We start from the raw sequence: 20,323 nt of genomic DNA on the forward strand, positions 1-20,323 counted from the left end.
TGAAAGACACTAGGGGGAGCCAAATCAAAATACAAAATAAAAACATTTAACTAAAAATCTCTTTATTGTACAGTTATATCAGCAGTGCAGATCATTATCAAGCTTAACGCTAGTTACATCAATAAATACCAGTTCATTTAAACATAAGTTACACATGTGGAGAATGTAAACAAAGTTGATTTTAAACAACAACAAAAACGTAAGCATTCAATATGATCAACGTGAAAAAAAAGATTTCTAACTCCAATATATTCAGATTACCACTTGGCAAATATTCTCTCCTTGAATATAGCTTAAAATCTGAATTGTCAGTGTTGGTTTGTTTCTACAAACAATGGCGGATTTATTAAAGTGCTTTCTTGTTTGATCAGCTTTGGTGAATGATTTGTCCTTATCCATAACACCACAACATAGCAATGATGTAAAAAATTGTTTATCGGCTCTGATGAAATGCAGCCGTGGATTAATGGTTTGATGCTTATGTCCACTGCAGAGTGACAAAAAAAACATAAGGCACCAGAGGTTGTTTAGGTGAGGCTGTTCTCATCTTCACCCAGAGAGAAGATACTCAAGTCTCCACATCGAACTCTGTTTTTTGACTTGAGCCGAGTATCTCCATCATCAATGGCGCTGGACTCTTGCCAGGATCCTCTATGTAAATGTCTAGAGGAAAGGAAATGGAAAAATACAGATTAATGACATTAATGGCCATCAACAAAGTTTAGACACCACTTAATATGAATATCTAATATATATAATACTGTTAAATAGTAAATACAATAGTATCAAGTGGCTGAACAATACCTGCTGTCTGGTATCAGGCGGAGTGTCCGGTAAAGTTCAGTCGTGGATGGCACAGTAGCGCTTTGTGTGGGTTTAGGAGTGGAGAACGTTGTGTACGTTGATGATTTGGCTAGCCGAGTCTTTGTGGAAGACATCCTTATCTCTGGCTCACTTCCTGCAATGAAAGGGAATGAATTCAGTCAAATCTAAATCAACCAAAGTTTTTGGTGTTTAAATCTAACATTAGCAGAACATATATTGTTTAGTTATTTCTGTTTCACTGTTTCTCTAGTGTTCTTTCGTATTAAACTGACTTTTCTATGTGCAGGTTCTAATTGATATACTTCCTCTCAAAGTAATGTTTGTCATGCCAACATTATACTAATTGCAACATATGATGCCATTTATATTTATTGTGGTTCTCCCAAGGCAAGATGTACGAAGAGGAATCTGTGTCACTGTAGATTTTTATTCAACTTACTTATTGATAAGGCACTTTGACCGTCGGATGAACAACTTCTGTGGTCTCTAAATGGAGTTATATTTAAAAATTGATTCTTGAGCCAAGAAGCACGGTCCTCTTCAAAGGCCTTTTTCTGTGGAATAAAAGAAAGATTAGAGGACACAATGCAATTACTACACTCAAATGGGGAATAAAACATAAGACCTGAATACCTCACGGCCCAGTCGAATAGCAGCCTCTGTGAAATTCTTTCGTTCCCTCTCAAAGTTTCTTTTCTGTTCCTCAAAGAGCCTCCATTCCTCTTTTAACCGCTCTTTCTCCTCCAGGGTGTAGCAGTCATTAAGAAGAGCTGCAGTCTCATCATCAAATGATGTGTTGAGCTGTTGCTTATTAGGAAACAAACAGACAAATACTCATTTAAGACTAAATTATTCTTTACAATATCCAATAATATATAAGAAAAAAGGGCTCTATTATGTTATCTGCTATTTTATCCTTTGATTTACTTCAAAATGAGAAAGCTTTTGTAAATTGGTGGAAAACTGAGCAAATGTTTAATGTGCTCAGAGTTCTTGCCGATCACGAGCCTTATAAACAAGCAAAAAGATACCTGGAGAAGCTGCTGTTGTGCATGAATGAACTCTTTGCACTGTTGGATTTCATTTCTCATCCTCTCCATCTCATCCTCATGAGTCTCCCTTGGTATCACCTCTTTACTGGACTCCAGCTGATTCTGCATTTGAGATGCTGACAAACAAAACACTAGTTTATAAACTCCATCAAAATATTAAACCTAAGTTACATTTGCAGTATTTCAGACTATGTAACCGTTCCGTACCTTGGCTGTCTAACTTCTCCATGTGGCTCCTCAGCTTCCTCCACTGCTGGCGGATGCTGCTGGTGAGCTGCTCCCTAGCTTGCTCACAAGATTGGTCCAGTGTTTCTCTGCTACAGTTACCAGCCTTTTCATCGCCATCTGAATCAGCCTGACGAGGACAGAGCAGAAAAACAGGGCAACTCTTCAAACATGCAACTATCTCATTAGATTTGACATACATGAACATCGTCAATTAAATGAACACCACTAAAATAATAATAAAAAAAAAAAACCTGGTCCAGGCTGTCATCAGCAGTGGCTCCTCTGGTAGAGGACTTTGGTGGACTCAGGATATGTATCATCTCCTTCTTCATTTGCTGGAGGACTTTTTTAAGCTCAGCATTCTCCACCATCAAGCTCCTCTGGCTCGACTCATAGTCATTGAGCAAGGATTTGTACATCTCACTCTCGTGGCTGCACAGAACAATTTGCAAATGCAGTTACACAACTAATATTACATATCAGTACTACTACTGGGTTCTTTGCAAGTGACAAGAAGGGTTTCAAAATACTTGGTTGACGCTTTTGCGGTCCTCCAATGGCTCCGTTTTCCATCTGACCGTCCCAAGCAATTCAGTACATCAATAGCTGTTTGGGAAGATTAGGAGGCCAACATTCAATGAGCTTACTTTTAAATTCCCAGAAAAAATAGCAATGTATATATATATATATATATATATATATATAGTAAAAAAGGAAAGGTTTTACCTAGTTTCTTGTCCTTTCTGTCAACCAGTAGCTGGCTGAGGCGTTCCTTGAGCTTCACAGCTTCTCTTTCTTTTCTCTTCGCATCATGACTATACTGAGAGGCACGGCTGGCAATGATATTCTGGAGCTTTTGGACCTGCCAAGTGTGAACCAACCATTAGAGTTTACCAGGTTGACGCATTCTCATATAAAATTGTCATAAATGTTGTCAATGATACCATAAAGGGAAATTTTACCTCATCTTTTTCCGTTTTCAAGCAGCTCTGCAAAGTCTTAATTTTTAGTTGCAGTTGCCTCTCAGCCTCATGCAGACCTGACTTCTCCCTCATGGACAGTTCCAGCTGATCCTGGAAGAAAACTTAAATACTTATAAGATGACAATGTTACCACAAGCATTCATTTCAGGTTTAAAGCTGAAAGACTGGTCCCACAGCAAAACCCTACCCGAAAGCTGGTATATGATACCGAGGGATTTATTAAGAGACATTAACAAGATCCACAAATAGCAGCCAGCTATTTGCCATTTTTATAGTAACTAATTTAAAATGTTTCTTATTGTGATATGAAATGTACTAATTTCCTTACTAGTAAGACTGGAGAGAATAAATATGTTTTCCCTAGCAAACAGAGACAACTGGTGAGACCACTGTGCTATTTAAAATATCAGGAAAAGCAGTGAGTATCCCCAGTACAGTACTGTGAATGATTTCTTCCTGTTTGATCTCTGCACTGTGTATTTCTGCCTTGTAGTGGACAGAAACCATCACTGCACCTTCACCATCAGGACATATCATATACAGTTTCTATACCGTGGTTACACAGAGTTGTATCCAAAGAGAAATGAAAAACAGTGTGAAAATGTAACTCTAAGATTCGCCATCATACATACCTTCAGTCTGGAATTGCTGATTTGGACATGTTCCAAGGTGTTGGATTTCTTCAGCTGTTCTTTCTCCAGCTCTTCTAAAGCGCACATATTTCGCCTGTGAATCTGCAGCAGTTCATACATGGCATTCAGAGCTGGCACTGCATTCAGGCTGGATCCCCCGGGTGAGCTGACCTCGATACATGTGGAAGAGAGGCCCAGTGAGTCAAGCTCCTGTAAAAGAAAGTGGACTGATATCACTGTCATGTTGTGGTACTGAGTTATCTATATTACAAATAATATATTGAATATAATATATTGAATAATGAGAAAAAGAGGATATACCTGACTGATGTATGAAATGCACTGGGGAATATTTTCCTCTGTGCAAAAGGCACTTATCCCACTGTAGGAGCTTTTGGAGAGGGCCAAAGAAGAATACATCGACACAAGGTTGTTCTGTCTAGAAGGGGACATTGTCACTTGTGATATGCTGGAGATCTCATTGTTTCCTAAAACACAAACAGAAACAGGCAAAATATGGCAATTGCAGCTATATTTCATTGACTATATTGTCTCTTACTAGTGAGAAGCTTGAATTGGGTTAGTGCTGTAAAATGAGAACACAAATATGGGTCACATCTAACAGATCCCAAAAAAAAAAAAAAGCATAGCTGATGGGGTTTCTATATTTGAAGTATTCAAAGAGACACAGTGTTAGCAGAGAAAGCTACCCATAGACATCTCTGTTGGCACTGTTGTCCACCACTCCCCCATATCAACGACGCATCAGGACACGGGAATGCGAAGTCATGAGTTATCAACGAAGAGCTGGATTAGCAGTCAGGTGGTGGATCGGAGGCTCCCACTGGAAAACAGGCCTGCAATGGAGCAACAAGCTACAAAACAGATCACTAATGGAAAATCTGGGCTGTCTCTTCACTCATATGGGATTAACTGTCAGATGTGGGCCAGAGGGTGCTAGATTGGGGTTTAAGTGAGCCCTCACTATTGGCTAGTGACATCTAAATTGCAGGGTAGTAAGATGATCTCAGCCCCAAGCCAAAGGATTTAGAAAGATTAAAAAAAAAAATAAAAGCAGGAACACATCATTGAGAGGCTAAATCTGAGAATGTGCATGTATTTTATTTTTTGGAACTTCTTTGCCCTCAGGACAAAATTATGATCCTAGCATGTTGTGGTGAAACACGCTGAGCTGGATATCTACAGCTACCACTCCCTCAACTTTACTGTGCACTGAAATGTTCCAACTTGTGTTCAGGGGCACATTGTGTTGTTGAACAAAACGGGAAACTTTGATGTATTGCTCAGTAATTAAATCAGAAAGGATATTAACTACCAGTCAAACTGTGCCTGCCATGTCAGTGCGCATGTCCCTCCAAAGGTCTTATCTAACCAACCACAACAGCTTTTATCTGCAGACACATTGACTGAGGCAGAGATAAGTCTTATGTGTTTACCTTAAGGTTGTATGGTAACGGTATCAAATGTTAGTATATAATGTTAGCTACTGTTATAGTAAGCTGGGCTACCATTTGCTAACCTTACCTGGTGCTTAAAGCTGTGTTTTTATTTAAGGGGAAATTATTTCCCAGGTTGCGTTAATAAGTTACCACATGTAAAACTGCTAACTTCACCTTGACGTAACGCTAGAGGAATTTTACGGTGAGGTAAAGTTTTAAATCTTAACATACAGGCTAATTCCCAATGATTTACTATCGCACTGTTTGCTAACCTGGACAGCAGCTATGCTAAGTTAAACCTAGCGCTCCTCACGGGTCCAGAAATGGGTCGGTTCGACCGGATACTTGCCAACTTCGGTTTTATTGGTAACATTAACAAAATGGTCAAGGCAGCTGCCGTGTCCAGTTCAGTCATCACCTTGATGTCAGAGGGAAAAAAAAAACCCATCAATCTCACCTGATTTAATGTGAACACAGTCCAACAGAGGTGCCCCGACAGTACTGTGGGTGCAGCAGGCTCAGTCTGCAGCAACAGCAGCTGATTGTGTTTTTTTGAAGTCTATTCCGGCGCTGGCTGCAAACCAAACGTGATTGTTATTGGAGGGTGTGTTGTTAGGCAACCAGTATCCGAGTAGCACATTGGACGTGAACATGCGCAGTGGGTGAAATATGCAAATAAGAAATGCTGTCAGGTGTCAGCAGGCGCAGCAATGACCCCCATGTCAGCACATATACAATGTATTGCCCTGCCTTTAAAAATAAGATACACACTGGTATTTATTTGCATGCATCAGTGGAGGAAGGTAGATATGTACATTTACTCAAATAGCCCACTATTTTCATAGAATTTTATTCAATTTGAGTTTCCACTTCATCCTGCTTTATGCTTCTGCATTTCAGGGAATTACTGTTCTATTAACTTCACAACACTTATATATTAACACTATATTTATGTTACATGTGATCAAACTTGCAAAAAAGACACACAAGCAGTATAAACATACAAACATAGAAGGACTGTGTGCTTTCTATTAATGTACTGACCTGTGTTGTACACGTATTGGGTCTTACCCTATATCTTTAATTGTTTTCTGATTGTTTCTTTTTATCATGATATAATGATTGACTGACTGTATTTCAGTGGTAAAACATAGTCATTCAAAATGTGCTAAAGCAGTCCATTAAGTCATATTTTAAAAGTTAAATTATTTACATTGATTTTAATGAATTATTGCACTAAACTAAACCAAAAACGACAAAAGAAAAGAATGACCTACAGGTACGTTGTCAGTGTGTAATTTTCAGCAAACTATTAAAACCTTCAGTTGGCAAAGGCACATGCTATGTCTTCAGACTTCATCCAAAACAGCAGCATGTAGAGAGGCAGCAGGATGCTGGCTCTTCATCAGTCTGGTATATTCCAGACTCAGGCTGGTCCCTGCACTCTGCTATAAAAGCCTGAAGCTGGGACACTGGCACCTTATCTTGTTGGTGATGCTGGAAAAGAACCATTATGCAGTTATAATGGCAATAAAGTGCAAAGATAAATAAAACCTATACCCTAAAACCATCTCTCATCAGCAAGATCTAATAATATTTTTCAATAGATGAATGCATGAGACTCAGACTGACCTTGACGGTCTCATAGGTGTCAGTAATGAGAGCAATGAATAGACTGAGCACCATGTAGATGAAGAGGGAGATGAAGGAGTAGAGGTAGAGTCTGCTGAAAAGCCACACTATGTAGCTCTTGTCTCTCAACCTCAGGAAGGTGGCGTACATGTCATCTCCATTGAGGAGAGAGAAGAGGCACTCTGTCACTTTGTCAAGTGTTCGGAACTGGAAAAAAATGTTTTGATAATTGAGTTTTTATGTTTCAGTGTCAGATGTGTTATCAGCACAGACATCTCGTTGCATGGTGTAATGCAGGGAGCTCCAACCCTGGTCCTTGAGTGCTACTGTCCAGCAGGTTTTCCAACTAGCCCTGCCCTTCCAGTTTCTGACTGGCTGAACACAGCTGGTAATCAGCAGTAGGTAGGGCAGGGATGTCTGGAAAACAAGCATTAGTGTTCGAGGACCAGGGTTGGAGACCCCTGATCTAATCTAGTAGACCACACTGACACTTGAAACAGAATATGATTATAATATACATACTTTGTCATGGTAAGGCCCGAGCACAATCCAACCACAGAAGCAGTAGCCAAGATAGATCATGGCTGCACAACAGGAGAATCGGATCACATTTGGGAATGCTGCCCTCAGAGTTAAGATTAAAATCTGGAAAGGAAAAAAATATTTTCAGTTCCTCTGGATATGCATTTGATCTTTGTAACACAAAAGGTCATTGATGTTCTTACGTTGTATTTCTTGAAGAAACCAAGGTAACGAATCACGCCGACCCAGACAAGCATTGTGGCTGTTCCCAGCAAAATACTACAGACATCATAATTTGTCAGGAACTACAAAGGAAAAGAAAGAACAACTCCATGACAAACGTAAGTGTGGTCTGATCTCTAATGATTTATCTTTTCAGGTTTCCCTTTACTGTCAGTGAAACATTAGCATAGCGAATATTAAGAAGTCTTAAGTCTCTGAACAAAATAGACCTTTGTTTGTATTCCAATTTTGAGGGCTGACCCAGCGATGGTCAAAATGTCGCTGACAATGATAAGGATATACCAGCCATTTATAAACTCCATCCGGTCTGACCATGTAGCAATTTTATTGTAGTAGACATGGAAGAATATGCTGAACTCCTAAAAAAAAAAAATACAATAATCACAAAACATGTAAACATGTCAAACAATTGCACACAAAAATGAATTCCTATACATGTCATTTAACTTCATTTTTGCAAAATGTTTGTCTGCAAGAGGTTCATATGTTGAACTGAGTTATTCTTTTAGACTAATACGTAATCAGATCTGTTTTTTAGAAATACTATAATCATGCAAACATTGTGTAAAAGAGCTTAATTCTGTAAAATGTAGTTACATTTTTTGTAAATATAAATCTTTATGTTGCAATAAAACCATTTAAATGCTGTTTAAAACTTCCCCTCTACTGTCAGGAGTGCAATTTTGATTGATGCCTGGAAATTTATATTCAAATCCTGTTATGTATGGTTAATAATTATTAGGGTTGCTAAATCCCTCCCCCATTGTAACACAGCTACAATTGTGCATCTAATGCTGGTTTCCTTATTATATGTTGTGCTGATAAATTTATTTGATTTTTAAATTGTAAATGAATTCGTTTCAATGAGAAAAGATTAATATTAATGTGTGGTGGTTTCAGAAATACATTTACGTGCAATGCTCACTGCAACTTACAAACTGGAGCTGGATGCCATTAATGATAGATCGTGTACAGAGAATGAGAGAGGTGAAACAGGAGAGGATGACCACAGAATCAAAGAGCAAGAGCAGGTAGTCAATCTTCCCAGCTAGAAACGAGAGACACTGATTTCAGGTTAGTTATTTCATTAACAGCGTTTTTTAACTTGCAAAACTGAGAAACAAACTGAAGAAATTAGTTACATCATTTGCTGGAAGGTTACAAAATAATGTCACCATGCCCTCTGCTGATTTTTAAAGCAATGATAAGCCTATTTAGTTTGCTGATGCCATAAAGCATCAACCATGGGTGCATTTATTGTATGAGTTGGGTGAAAACTTACAAGTGCCTTCCACGTTCCAGTCTCTGCATTCATAGATCCTAACATCATTTTCAACATCAACCTTTATCTTTCCACTGTGTGCACGGTTGTCAAACACAATCTGTGTAAAACAAATAAAGACTTTTTTAGAGACATAGTGCAAAGTATTTTTAAGCATAAAATGTGATGTAACCATTACTTTATGCATTTATCTGGTGATAGATCTTAAAATCAAATCAGGGTGCAGCAGTTTTCACACTGTCACCAACCATTACATGGAAGTCATAACAGTCTGGTAGCTCATGGTGCCGCACAGTCTGCAGATTGATGGTTTTCAGAGTAAGATAGATGTTCACTGACAGCAGCCTGGACACACAAACACAAATTAGCTGGCAGCACCTGTACCACCTAGCATTAAACTAGTACTTCCAGTTTAGTCACCTCTTGAAATCTAAAGAGAAGTTGACGTGTGTCGCCCAACTGCTGCTGTCCAACCACTGCACTGGGTATATCGACATACAATCTGCAAGGAAGAAATAAATGCTGTCTGTTAAAAAGCTCTTAGATTTGATTTCTTAGTTCAAGAGGGAAATTATTTAGCATTCATTCGTCTGATTACACTACTTCTGTGCTGTGAACAATATGAACTTCCTCTTACATGGAGTCACAAGTAAATACACATTGTGATTATTTTCCATTCTTCCCATGAATCACATTCCATTAATACATTTTGCACAAAAAAAAACAAAAGAAAAAAAACAATATGGTTTAAATTCAAGGTAACTACTGAGGTTTAACATGCAAGACCTACAGCTATGTCTGACTATATATGTCTCTATTTATTAATTTTTGTGGTTGCGTACCTTTTTCAATCTGTGGATCGATGTCAAAGGTCTCGTTTCCAGGATAAATGCTGCTGTTTCTGTAAAACTCTTGACAGACCAACAGAGGAGTGTACTCTCCATTAATCCTCTCATACGCAAGGTTACCAACAGTCAGGTTTCGGAGGTGGATGTACTACAATAACATTAATAATAAAAAAAATCAATTGCAATCAAATTGCCATGTGATACAATGTTAACTGCAACTGAGCTACATTTTCAGTACCCTGTGGATAATGTAGTAGATGTGATCATACACATTTTTTTTGGTGTAAAGTGCATAGCTCCCCAGCTGGAGATCTTTTTGTTCTTTGAGAAACAGATGTCTGAATGTCATCAGATTTTCTTCTCTGAAGGTGACCATCATTCCATTGCTCAGGCCAAACGACACTAACTGATAGAAAAAGACATATATTACAACAAATTAACAACAGTATATCTAACACCATATCTACTACATTTATGTTTAATGAAAAATCCATTTCAACCAAAGGACTCTATAAACCTACCTGGATTGTGATTATGGCAATTTTCAATATTTGCAAAATTAGTTTCCATGGTTTGCGCCCCCTGGCTTCGTATTTCTCACAGGGGTTCATGAAGAAGTACTTGAGCCTCCGCCTGAAGTTCTCCACCACCTTCGTCTCCATGGTTTGACTGCTCCATCTGCAGTGGCTGTTTAGCCTTCTCTCCTCGGACCTCACAAGTGGTTCAGACTCATCCATTACAGTGAAGTGCAGAAGACCTTTTATGTTTGTGAGGACAGTTTTGGTTGTCTTCATTTATTTGGTAAAGTTTCAACATACATCAGCAACGTATCAGTGATAAGGCAAGGTTTGGCCATTCCAGTCATTCTGATGTTTATCAAACTGGTTCTCCTACAGTAACTCACTGTCATTCTCTCCTTTGTCCTTAAATTGAAGTGAAAACTAATTGCACTATAATGAGCCATAATACTCTAGAAAACAACAGAAGTGTATTTTTCCTCAATTAATAACTGTAGGTCATTCAGAGCAGACCCACCTGACCCAGTGAGCATAAATAAGACATGATATGTACAGATTTTTACTAATTACCAATTTACTTCAGGTGTGATACTGTTGAATTTAAAATCTTTACAGAAAAATCAAAACAGCAAGCACTTAAACTGTAGACATTTTTGTAGTGTAATTATATAATACAAATCCTTGTTGGAATATTACAGAGCATAAAGCTCCAAATTAGTGGAAAGTAATAATAAATTACCTGCTGTCACGTTCTGCACCAGTGAGCCAGAGAGTAACTGATCTAACACTCAGCCCTGTCTGTGAAGACCAAGTGGTGCAGTCACCACTCCAGCCTTCACCACAATGACTGATAAAGTGTCATATGAAGCTTTCCAGTTTTTCCAAAACAGAAATAGAGCTCCCAGTTACCGCATCTCTGCAAACACCAGAGAGTTTGAGCTTCTGCAATTAGTCAATCATTTTATTTTAAATTTGACCTATGTGCAATAGCTTACAGTTAATACAGTAGACATTAAATCTGATGAATGTAAACTACACCAACTCTTTTCTAAAGTACTGAAGTGTCACCAATGAAGAAAAAGAAAACAAATGGAAGTGATGTAGAAAAACTTTAGTATGCAACAGACATTGCACAGGACTTGGAACATGGATGGTATTTTCCATATGTTTTCTGATTTAAGACTTCAGTAGTGATGAAAATGTAAAGCAACTTTTTTGCTGGCTTAATGCTGCACAGAAGATGGAAAATAACATTTGGAGTTCCACCACTTCCATCAAAGATGGTGTCTTAAAAGATTAGACTGGCTCAAAACACAAATGTAAATACTCAAGTACTCATTCCAGTATATATAATTTCTCTGACTGCACTTAAACCACAGCTGCCATGTTTTTACACTATACAGTTTATCAGGATATCACATCTCTCCTAAAAGCAGCAGCAAAGGTCAAAGAAGATGAGTCAGATTTTCTAAGCTCCTGACATCATCACACTGAGTGTTGAACCTTAATGTATTTTAGGTACTGCTTTAAATGTGTCTGAAATCTGAAGTACTAAAAGCTGAAACCAAATGTTTTATTTTAATTAGACAATTTCTGATTTTGCCAATTCATACTGCACTTTTGTACATCTGCTTATGTTTAAGGATATGACATTTAGCCTAATTACAAATCTAAGGTAACAATTTGGCACAATTACCAAAAACCTTCAAACATTACCCCAGCCCAGTGACTAAATAGGTCAGAAAAGTAAAACCAATGTTCAGTGTGTAATCAAAGGCAACAGAAGCACCAACAAGAGGCAACGGAGGATTGTACTAGTTTGAGGCAACAGAGGATTGTACTAGTTTGTTTCACTGCATGAAAACTGTCTTTTTGGGATGTGAAGTTAAAAGATGCTCCTGTGTGATGTTGGAGTAAGCGAGCGTGATCGGAGGGGCTGGAAGTTCGGGTCCCCTCCACTACTAGGGCACCCTGCAGCTGCGGCATCGATGTTGGAGGGGGATTCGACCATCACCTCATCCGGCAGCGGAGGAGCTCCTGGGTCTCCAGGCTTTGGGAGGCTGGAGGAGGTTGTGGAGGAGACTATGGTGATGCTACCACCAGTCACAGAGGCCGAGCTTCCACCTTTCTGTAACGATGGCAGATTGAGTGAGCCTGCTATGTCTGAAGTAGAAGGGCTTTGCTCTCCGTCTGGATGAAACAGCAGGGTGGAGTTGTTTGAAAACATCATGGGGAGGTCACTGGTTGTGCTCAGAGTGCTGAGATTGTTCTCAGATGGGGAACTAGAAGCCCCTGCTGTGGAGTGACAGATGAAGAAGGGGACAGTAGGAAGAAAATTTGAATTAAAGCATCAAGAACCTGTGATACATCAGAAATATACAAGAGATGTGTTTGTGACTTGGCTTTTTCACCTCTGAGAGACTCGATCTTCTCATTTTTGGCCTTTTGCACCTCATCTGTGATCTTAGTGATGATAAAGTTTTGAGAACGCAACTCCCTTATGGAGTCAATCAGGGCATCCAGGCCTCGGGGATTCTCAGCCAGGATATCCAGCAGCATAGCTGTCCTCTTCGTCTGTGTGGTCCTGCAGCTGATTTCCTCAGCATCGTCCCGTGTCAGGATCCTGCGAGAACGCAGGTAGTCGAGGTGGCGTTCTGCTCGGATCTTGTCACAGAGGTAGTGCCGCAACCTGGTCAGCACCTGGAAACCCACAGCAGCCATGTAGGAGAGGAAAAATGAAAAGAACGTGAGCTGACAAGGCCCTGAATAAATACCAAACAAAGACTACAGCAGCTGGTGAAATCACTCACACCTGTTCTGCTCCCTGTGGTACATGGAGTTAGCCAGACTGTGTCTATTTACAAAAACTGTGCACTCAACCTCCAGCCTGTGTGCTGAACACTGCCTTAATGTCAAACCTTAGAGGGACTGGATGTTGCTGTGGGCACTGGGAGGGTGTGGTGAGGTATTTCCTCCTTTCACAGGCCGTAAACACCAAACAAGGTACAACTCAAATGGCAGCAGTGTAACAATTCTGTGTGTATTTTCCACATCGTCTTATCCTACACAACGACGCCTATCTGATCGGTTGAATGATCATACTCACGTCTTTTTTAATCTCTGCCATTTCATCTTCAGTGAGATGAGGAACATCCATCGCTTTCACCCGAAAAGTGAAAATCCAGGTGTTCAACGAATCACGGCTAAAATAAGTCAATAAGCTAATAACACCGAAAAAAGGCTACATTAATGAACTGTAAGCGTTAATCAGCGTGGATCTTCATTATCTGTGGTGATAACAGGCCGTATCCACTGTCCATTCAACTTTTGTGCCTCATGTAAGGAAAACAAAATCACCGGACTTCCTGATTGTGTCGAGGTTTTACGTCGACACCAGAGGAGAAGTAGAGACAGCAGAGTCGTCAGTTTCACGCCAAATGCGAATTTATTTAGATACGTGTGAAAAGAATGTCGATTTTCTGTAGGGATGAAGGATTAAGTTCAGGCTGTTCACTTTTTGATCGATTTCAAACGTAGAAAATACTTCTTTCCACAGGTGACGTGCTGTTCCGGCTCTGCCCGCTGGGTGGCGCTGTTGAACCTCAACACAGTGAACCACCTCAGATATTAGAGATGTGATTCAAAACAAAAACATGCCCCGGGATTGAAGAATGATTTAGGTGATTTTTAAGGAAACACTTCATTACAAGTCAACATCCCGCATTAAAAATCTTAAACAAATAAAAGTGCAGTAAATTATCCGTTAAAAAGCCTCATTAAGTAGAAATATTGACAAATTATGCCAGTGACTGCAATAATAACAACACATATGGCACTATTATATTGTTAATAGCTTACTAATGCTTTAATATATAAGCAGAAGTTACTATTGTGGAATAGGAGATAATTACTTCAGTGCATCCCGTCACAAAAATTCATAGGACCATGAGATAAAATTATCATAGTAAATAGTAACTGCAGCTATCAGCGTTATTCATCTACCATGTTTTACCAATTTATTCCTATTCCTCGGGTCACATGGATCTGCTGGAGCCTATTCCAGCTCTCTTTGGGTGAAAGGCAGGGGTACACCCTGGACAGGTCACCAGTCCATCACAGGGCCACATAAAGACAAACAACCTCACACACTCACACTCACTCCTATGGGCAATTTAGAGTCACCAATCAACCTGACATACATGTTTTTGGACTGTGGGAGGAAACCGGAGTACCTGGAGAAAACCCACACAAGCACAGGGAGAACATGCAAACGCCACACAGAAAGGTCCCTGTTGGGTTTCGAACCAGGAACCTTCTTGCTGTGAGGCAACAGTGCTAACCACTCAGCCACCATGTTGTCTGTCAGCGTTATATAGAGTAAAATATACAATATTTCCCATTAAGCTGCATTGGAATAATTTATCCAAGTCCCTGGCAGCAGCTTAAGGTGTTGTGCTTGTACTAACTCTGATACAAAAGTGCTTCATCTGTTGTAAGTTCTTCATGTCAAATGTCAAATTATTTAAACTGAGCAAATGTAAAAGAAAAGGAAAGGTGTTTGTAATCACTGTCAGTGTGACTAAAAAGCCAGTGCATGAGATGAAGCAAAACAACACTCCAGTAAATTTGAAATAAATTGCAGAATGGCAAAACACATGCAGTTAAGATTTTCACTTCCCTTTAATCATGATACGCCATGAACTGTTTGAGAAAGGGTGCATCCCTGAGGAGATTATTGTCAGACTTGTTTTGTCATGTTCTGCAATCTAATACCTACTGTGTAGATGGAAAACACCCTTCCCAAGGAGAACTATGCTAACTGTAAATCAGACATAAGGTTTTCTGTTGCTGCCTTGAAGGTTTTTCCATGTAATGATAATGATTTGAAATTGAGGGGAAATACAAGCTCCAATAACTTCATGTCTGCTGTTGCATCCTTGCAATTTCTGGAGAACTGCAACAAAAGACACCCTTGAAATATCAGGTGTTAAAAGGTGAAACCATATATATGTTGGGGATTAGCCACAGAAGCTGTCGACAGAAACTAACGCCACATGCCCACGTTCCTCACGAAAAACCTCATGATGACTCACACGCTTTACGTGCAGAGGGCAGTAGCCTGGAAATAGTGCTGCGTCAGCTGTGGGATATTCAACCCAGGGTACGAGACATGTGTGGCCTCTGCAGGGAATGAGGACACAGAAAAAAGGCATTGTTTATAAAAATGATTTGATCAGCTGCACAGCCCCTACAGACATCTCTGTCTGTGCAGACTGTGACCTGCTCTAATAGAAGCAAATATATCTCAGACACAATGGAGTTCGCATTGGGTACTACTGGAGGAGTATTTCTGCTTTTCCATTCTCTGCAGTCAAGTTTGAATTTGTGTTTCAGTATCAATGTGTACAGCATCACAAAATGCTTTTTATGCTTGAATTCTTTTCTCCAACCTCACCATCATGTACAGCATCAGCATCTTTGCCATTTGTCCACCCACCCATCCATCATTTATACCAGCTTAGTCCTGTTTAGGGCCACTGGGATCTGCTGGAGCCTACAGCTGTCTTCAGGTGAAAGGCAGGGGCACACCCTGGACAGGTTGCCAATTAATTATCTAGGTCAATTAAGGACATGTAATTACTAAAAAGGTGCACTGATTTATTTTTCTTGGATGCTACTGCACAGTATCATATCATATAAGTGGGTAAGGAAGATTAAAGCCATGTCTCCTTAATAGGATAATCCCGAGGATGGGTAACTACATGTTGCATAACTTCTCAACCCACCTTTGTTTCTGCTGTGGATGGTAACAGGAACTTGGCAGCAAGATGAAAGAAAACACTTCAAATTTGGACAATTTCCTTCACAGTGAGAAAGGTTTAATTGTTATGGCTGTTAGAGGAGTAGGTTAGTTTTAATGTGGTTACTGTTTTCTTTCCAAGATTTAGACAAGAAGATTAATGCTACTCTCATGTTCGAGCCAGCAGTATCTTAGCATAAAGGCTACACGCATGGGAAAACTAAAGGTTTCTTTAAAAAAAACAACATTTGGGAACAAGAGCTGGAAAGTACAAAATATTAGAAGCTGTCAAAGCTCATTAGCTGTGATGCTGCACCACCCACTTTTATTAATTTTCTCCTGGAGTATAACATGCTCCAAAAACAGGGGAACAGTTTACAGATAGTTCTCTTGAGTATTGTGTGTACTCTCTGTCCTGAATGGTGCTAACTCCTAGAGCTTTCGGTAAATTGTTACAGTATAAAGTTAACTACAATCTTGAGAAGGAAATGCTGGGACAGAAAACATAGAAAGAAGCTTGGGGAGAATTGTGTTGTTTTCCAGTTCCAGTTCAGTCCAGTCAATAAAATCATATATTTTATTTTGCAAAGACGTGTGGATGAATTTTACTGTGTCCTTAATCCATCCACTCTTTCTAGGTGTAGTTCTTATGCTAGACACTCTCGATCAAATCAAACAACAGATTCTGAAACATTCCTGGAGAGAAATATTGACATCAAGCTCTAATCCATCCACACCATAGGTAAATAACAGGAATTTCTGATGGAGGAGAGTCATCCTTTTTTCTTGTCAATCCTTTCTACCCTGGAAAGAGCTCTGTGGTCATGTGACATCAGAGTAATTGCATTTAAAAGTTTATAGTAAACAGTGTTCACATCAACATTGAAGTAGAATTTACATCCATTCAATATATATTCAGATAATGTGGGAGTGGGACATTAGTGTGTCCAGGAAAATAAAAGGTTTGTCGACTGTAACACTGTCAGATAGGTCAGTTTAACCTGCAGCTGTAATTCTTTCCTCCAGCTGCCTGTTATATACCCAGTGCTCTTCATACATAACATGGTTCTGCAAATTCTTTATATCACAGCTTTGGAAGGAAAAGTTTCCAGCATCACTGCACCAAGCTCATGCTTGTCCGCTCTTCATCTGCTTGATCTGGCAGCGACTCAAACTGGCCCTTGTAACCTCCGTTAGATAAGAAGAGGGCTGTGCCAGTCTGCCCATTTTGGCCTCTTGTACTCACAGGTTATAATAAAAGGAAATATATTTTTTCCTTGATAATTTTCATTGTTCTTTGATGTGGATAGAAGATGATGCTTTTTATCTTGGCAGCTATTTCAAAGAAACCTACAATATTCATCCTTAAAGGAATGTTGCTTCAGGCAATCCTCAAGATTTCTATTTTCTTTTTTTGTTTTTTTTGTGCTTTTTTCATTCTGAACACTCTCATTCAAACTGAACAAAGGATTGTTGAGGTTTAAACAGGAACCTCTCATCTGCTTTTTGAAATACTGAAGTCAAACTTTAATCCATCCACACCCTAAAATGTGACTGACAGGATTTTCATGTTACTTTTAACACCAAGGTTAGAAAATACAAACACTGATGACAGCCAATGTGCAACAGTCTAAACACTGTTCTCATCAGAGATAGAAATCAAGTTGGTCATAGAAATATGTAGCTTCTCTTCAATATTTATGTCAGAACTTGTGGTGCCCTGATGTTGAATTCCTTCTGGGGCTGCTCTTGCATATATGGAGCTATATATTCTCTGAAATATTTCAGGTATTAGACATTAGGGAAAGGCTCATTGACATTTCATGTAACACTAGAAGTTAACAGATGGGACACATGTACAATCTGATGCAATCCTATTAAACTGTTCTACTATAAAGACTACCTTTATGCTGTCAACAATATTGCCAACATATTTTTACACTTTCAAAGAGGTTTTAATTTGTTCAGAGTATGCATTTTGACACTGACCTCAACAATAATTTTTTTTTTTTTTACATTTCTGACAATGTAAATAAAAGCTGAACATTATATAATTGAAAAATAAGCCCTGGAAAAAGTTCAACAAGCTACTTCTCATAGGCTTATGGGAGAACGCGTGGAAGAGCATTCCTCTCATAGTTTTGAAACACCTCTTCAGCCTATGCATACGTCAGATCTGCTCAGAGTGTATAAAAGGAGATGAGGACTCTAAAGAGGGAGAGCAAGCAGTGTTCAGTGTTTAACTCAGTGCCAGTTCTGGTGTTTGACAGAGGAGATTTACTCAGGAAAGGTCTGCACGTCTCTAAAAATGTGGAAAGTCTGTGTCATTGTGGTCCTCCGTGTTATGCTGGTAAGGAAACAATTACTGCTTATTCATAAGTTGCTTGTTCAGCTGTTAAGATGATCCATTTTTGGAGCAAATATTGTTTGATGTTCTTTGTTATTTGACTTCAGGTGTCAGCCTCTTGTCCAGAGCACTGCCTGTGTCCCCCCGAAGTCCCAAGATGTGGATTAGGAATCAGTCTCATTCTGGATAGCTGTGGATGCTGTAATGTTTGTGCTCGACAGCTCTTCGAAGACTGCAGTAAGACACAGCCATGTGACCACAAGAAGGGACTGGAGTGTAACTTTGGCGGGAGATTTGGTTCTGCAAAGGGCATCTGTCGAGGTAATGTTCAGTTTTCTCCTCTGTTTTATGAATTTACTCACTTTACACTCTTACCCTCTTTACACTTCTCATTCCAAACCGTACTACCTTCTCTGTTTCTCTAAAACAGCAAAATCTGATGGGAGAACATGCGAGTACAATAATAAGATTTACCAGAATGGGGAAATCTTCCATCCAAACTGCAAACACCAGTGCACTTGCATGGATGGTGCTGTTGGATGTGTTTCCCTGTGCCCACATGAGCTCTCGTTGTCCAAATTGGGATGTGTCAAGCCAGGCCAGGTAAAATCCCGGAGACAATGCTGTGTGCAACCCGCCTGTCCCAAGGACACAAAGTCAGAAAGCTCTGTGGAAAAGAAGCAAAGCAAAAAGCACAGCAAAGACAGAGCATCTAAAGATGACTTCAGTAACACAAATGAGTGGGCTCCTGTGTGGAAAGGCAAATCCAAGTCTCTCCCTGGTGAGCACTTTTATACAATGTCCTTTTCTGATGAGATATTGTTAAAGTATCTAAGAACAAGAAATGTTTGTGAAATTAAAAATATCGCAAAATGTGCAAGTGATGTCTTTTCATTTATGCTTTACATCAGATTGTCAGTTGTGCCATTTACTGTTTTTCTCTCTGTACAGCTTTCAGGCGTCACCTGGTTGCCAGAGGCGACAAGTGTGTATCACAGACCACAGCCTGGTCTCCCTGCTCCAAATCCTGCGGCACTGGAGTATCCACTAGGATGACCAACAGCAACACCCAGTGCAGACTAGTGACAGAGATGCGGATCTGTACAGTCCGCCCATGCCACCAAAAGACTTTCAGCAGAATGATGGTACAGTCCAAACCTCTTATGTCATGTTTTTTATGTCTTGAAATCCAAAATCCAGTCTTATTCATGAATTGTTTTATGTTTAAAACATGCCTGTCGTGTCTTTTCCAACAGAAAGGTAAAAAATGTAACCACCTTGAAAAGACAAGCCATCCCATTAAACTGTCCTACTCAGGCTGCCGTAGCCTGAAGAAGTTCCAGCCCAAATACTGCGGGTTGTGCTCTGATGGGCAATGCTGCAGGCCTCATCGAACCCAGACAACGCGTGTCCTCTTCCGATGTAAAAACGGAGAAATCATGAACAGGATGCTGATGATGATCGAGTCTTGCAAATGTGACCACAACTGTGTGGGTGGAAACAAGAAGACACCTAACTTCCACAGACTTTTTGATGATAAACACAAACTGAACATGTAAAGGAAAAAATAAGTTTAGGTGGAAAGAAGACTATAATAAGTAACATTAAGTATTGACTGACAGAAAAAAATGCACTGTGAGGTTGCAAACTTATGTAGGATGAATTGTTCATAATTTTGCTTCATACCATTGGAGCCTTATGGTTTGCTTCTTTGGGAAGCTGTTTTACATGAACAAGTCTTATTTTTTTAGTTAAACCAAAGTTTGTTCATCACTTTTATTTTATTTACACATTAAACATATTTAAGCCTTTCTTGACAAGACATGTCACATGACGGCAGCTATTAGGTAATTCATTACACAGTATGTCGCCATGTTTCTGTTGTTTTTCTTCACTTTATTTAAAAGAATTCATGTGTCATACTTCACTTTGTGTATGGTATTGTAAGATT

At 39.4% G+C, this 20,323-nt stretch overlaps 4 protein-coding genes across 8 annotated transcripts; 1 reads left to right on the forward strand and 3 right to left on the reverse strand.

Annotated features, from left to right (window-relative positions):
- Positions 1–45: 45 nt before the first annotated feature.
- On the reverse strand, positions 46–5,773 carry ssx2ipa (synovial sarcoma, X breakpoint 2 interacting protein a). Of its 3 annotated transcripts, none has more exons than XM_026314380.2 (14): positions 5,638–5,773; positions 4,431–4,595; positions 4,042–4,208; positions 3,721–3,930; positions 3,068–3,178; positions 2,832–2,967; positions 2,636–2,711; positions 2,357–2,537; positions 2,085–2,232; positions 1,857–1,993; positions 1,459–1,632; positions 1,265–1,379; positions 805–958; positions 46–663 (listed from the first exon to the last, which is right to left on the reverse strand). In XM_026314380.2, exons 2-14 carry the CDS (start codon positions 4,471–4,473, stop codon positions 528–530), a joined length of 1,788 nt encoding a protein of 595 aa, XP_026170165.1. In that variant the 5' UTR covers positions 4,474–4,595; positions 5,638–5,773; the 3' UTR covers positions 46–527. The 3 variants fall into 3 exon arrangements, with proteins under 3 accessions (XP_026170165.1, XP_026170166.1, XP_026170164.1); XM_026314381.1 differs by having other exon boundaries at positions 4,431–4,577; positions 5,638–5,770; XM_026314379.2 differs by having other exon boundaries at positions 4,431–5,715.
- Positions 5,774–6,536: 763 nt separating this feature from the next.
- Positions 6,537–10,444, reverse strand: LOC113134342 (mucolipin-3-like). Its single transcript, XM_026313665.1, has 12 exons — positions 10,229–10,444; positions 9,946–10,113; positions 9,702–9,855; positions 9,280–9,361; positions 9,108–9,204; positions 8,860–8,959; positions 8,513–8,625; positions 7,787–7,936; positions 7,538–7,639; positions 7,335–7,457; positions 6,813–7,019; positions 6,537–6,677 (listed from the first exon to the last, which is right to left on the reverse strand). The coding sequence occupies exons 1-12, from the start codon at positions 10,442–10,444 to the stop codon at positions 6,537–6,539; spliced, it is 1,653 nt and encodes a 550-aa protein (XP_026169450.1).
- Positions 10,445–11,321: 877 nt separating this feature from the next.
- bcl10 (BCL10 immune signaling adaptor) lies at positions 11,322–13,765 on the reverse strand. Of its 3 annotated transcripts, none has more exons than XM_026314434.2 (4): positions 13,332–13,765; positions 13,144–13,200; positions 12,637–12,925; positions 11,322–12,517 (listed from the first exon to the last, which is right to left on the reverse strand). In XM_026314434.2, exons 1-4 carry the CDS (start codon positions 13,380–13,382, stop codon positions 12,111–12,113), a joined length of 804 nt encoding a protein of 267 aa, XP_026170219.1. In that variant the 5' UTR covers positions 13,383–13,765; the 3' UTR covers positions 11,322–12,110. The 3 variants fall into 3 exon arrangements, with proteins under 3 accessions (XP_026170219.1, XP_026170218.1, XP_026170220.1); XM_026314433.2 differs by having other exon boundaries at positions 11,322–12,520; positions 13,332–13,748; XM_026314435.2 differs by lacking the exon at positions 13,144–13,200 and having other exon boundaries at positions 11,322–12,520; positions 13,332–13,624.
- Positions 13,766–18,255: 4,490 nt separating this feature from the next.
- LOC113134875 (CCN family member 1-like) lies at positions 18,256–20,200 on the forward strand. The gene is made up of 5 exons (XM_026314432.1): positions 18,256–18,375; positions 18,480–18,693; positions 18,803–19,153; positions 19,324–19,517; positions 19,629–20,200. The coding sequence occupies exons 1-5, from the start codon at positions 18,334–18,336 to the stop codon at positions 19,929–19,931; spliced, it is 1,104 nt and encodes a 367-aa protein (XP_026170217.1). The 5' UTR covers positions 18,256–18,333; the 3' UTR covers positions 19,932–20,200.
- The last annotated feature ends 123 nt before the right edge of the window (positions 20,201–20,323 follow it).

This window comes from Mastacembelus armatus, chromosome 17 (genome assembly GCF_900324485.2).
Source record: "Mastacembelus armatus chromosome 17, fMasArm1.2, whole genome shotgun sequence".
Classification (NCBI taxonomy): Eukaryota; Metazoa; Chordata; class Actinopteri; order Synbranchiformes; family Mastacembelidae; genus Mastacembelus; species Mastacembelus armatus.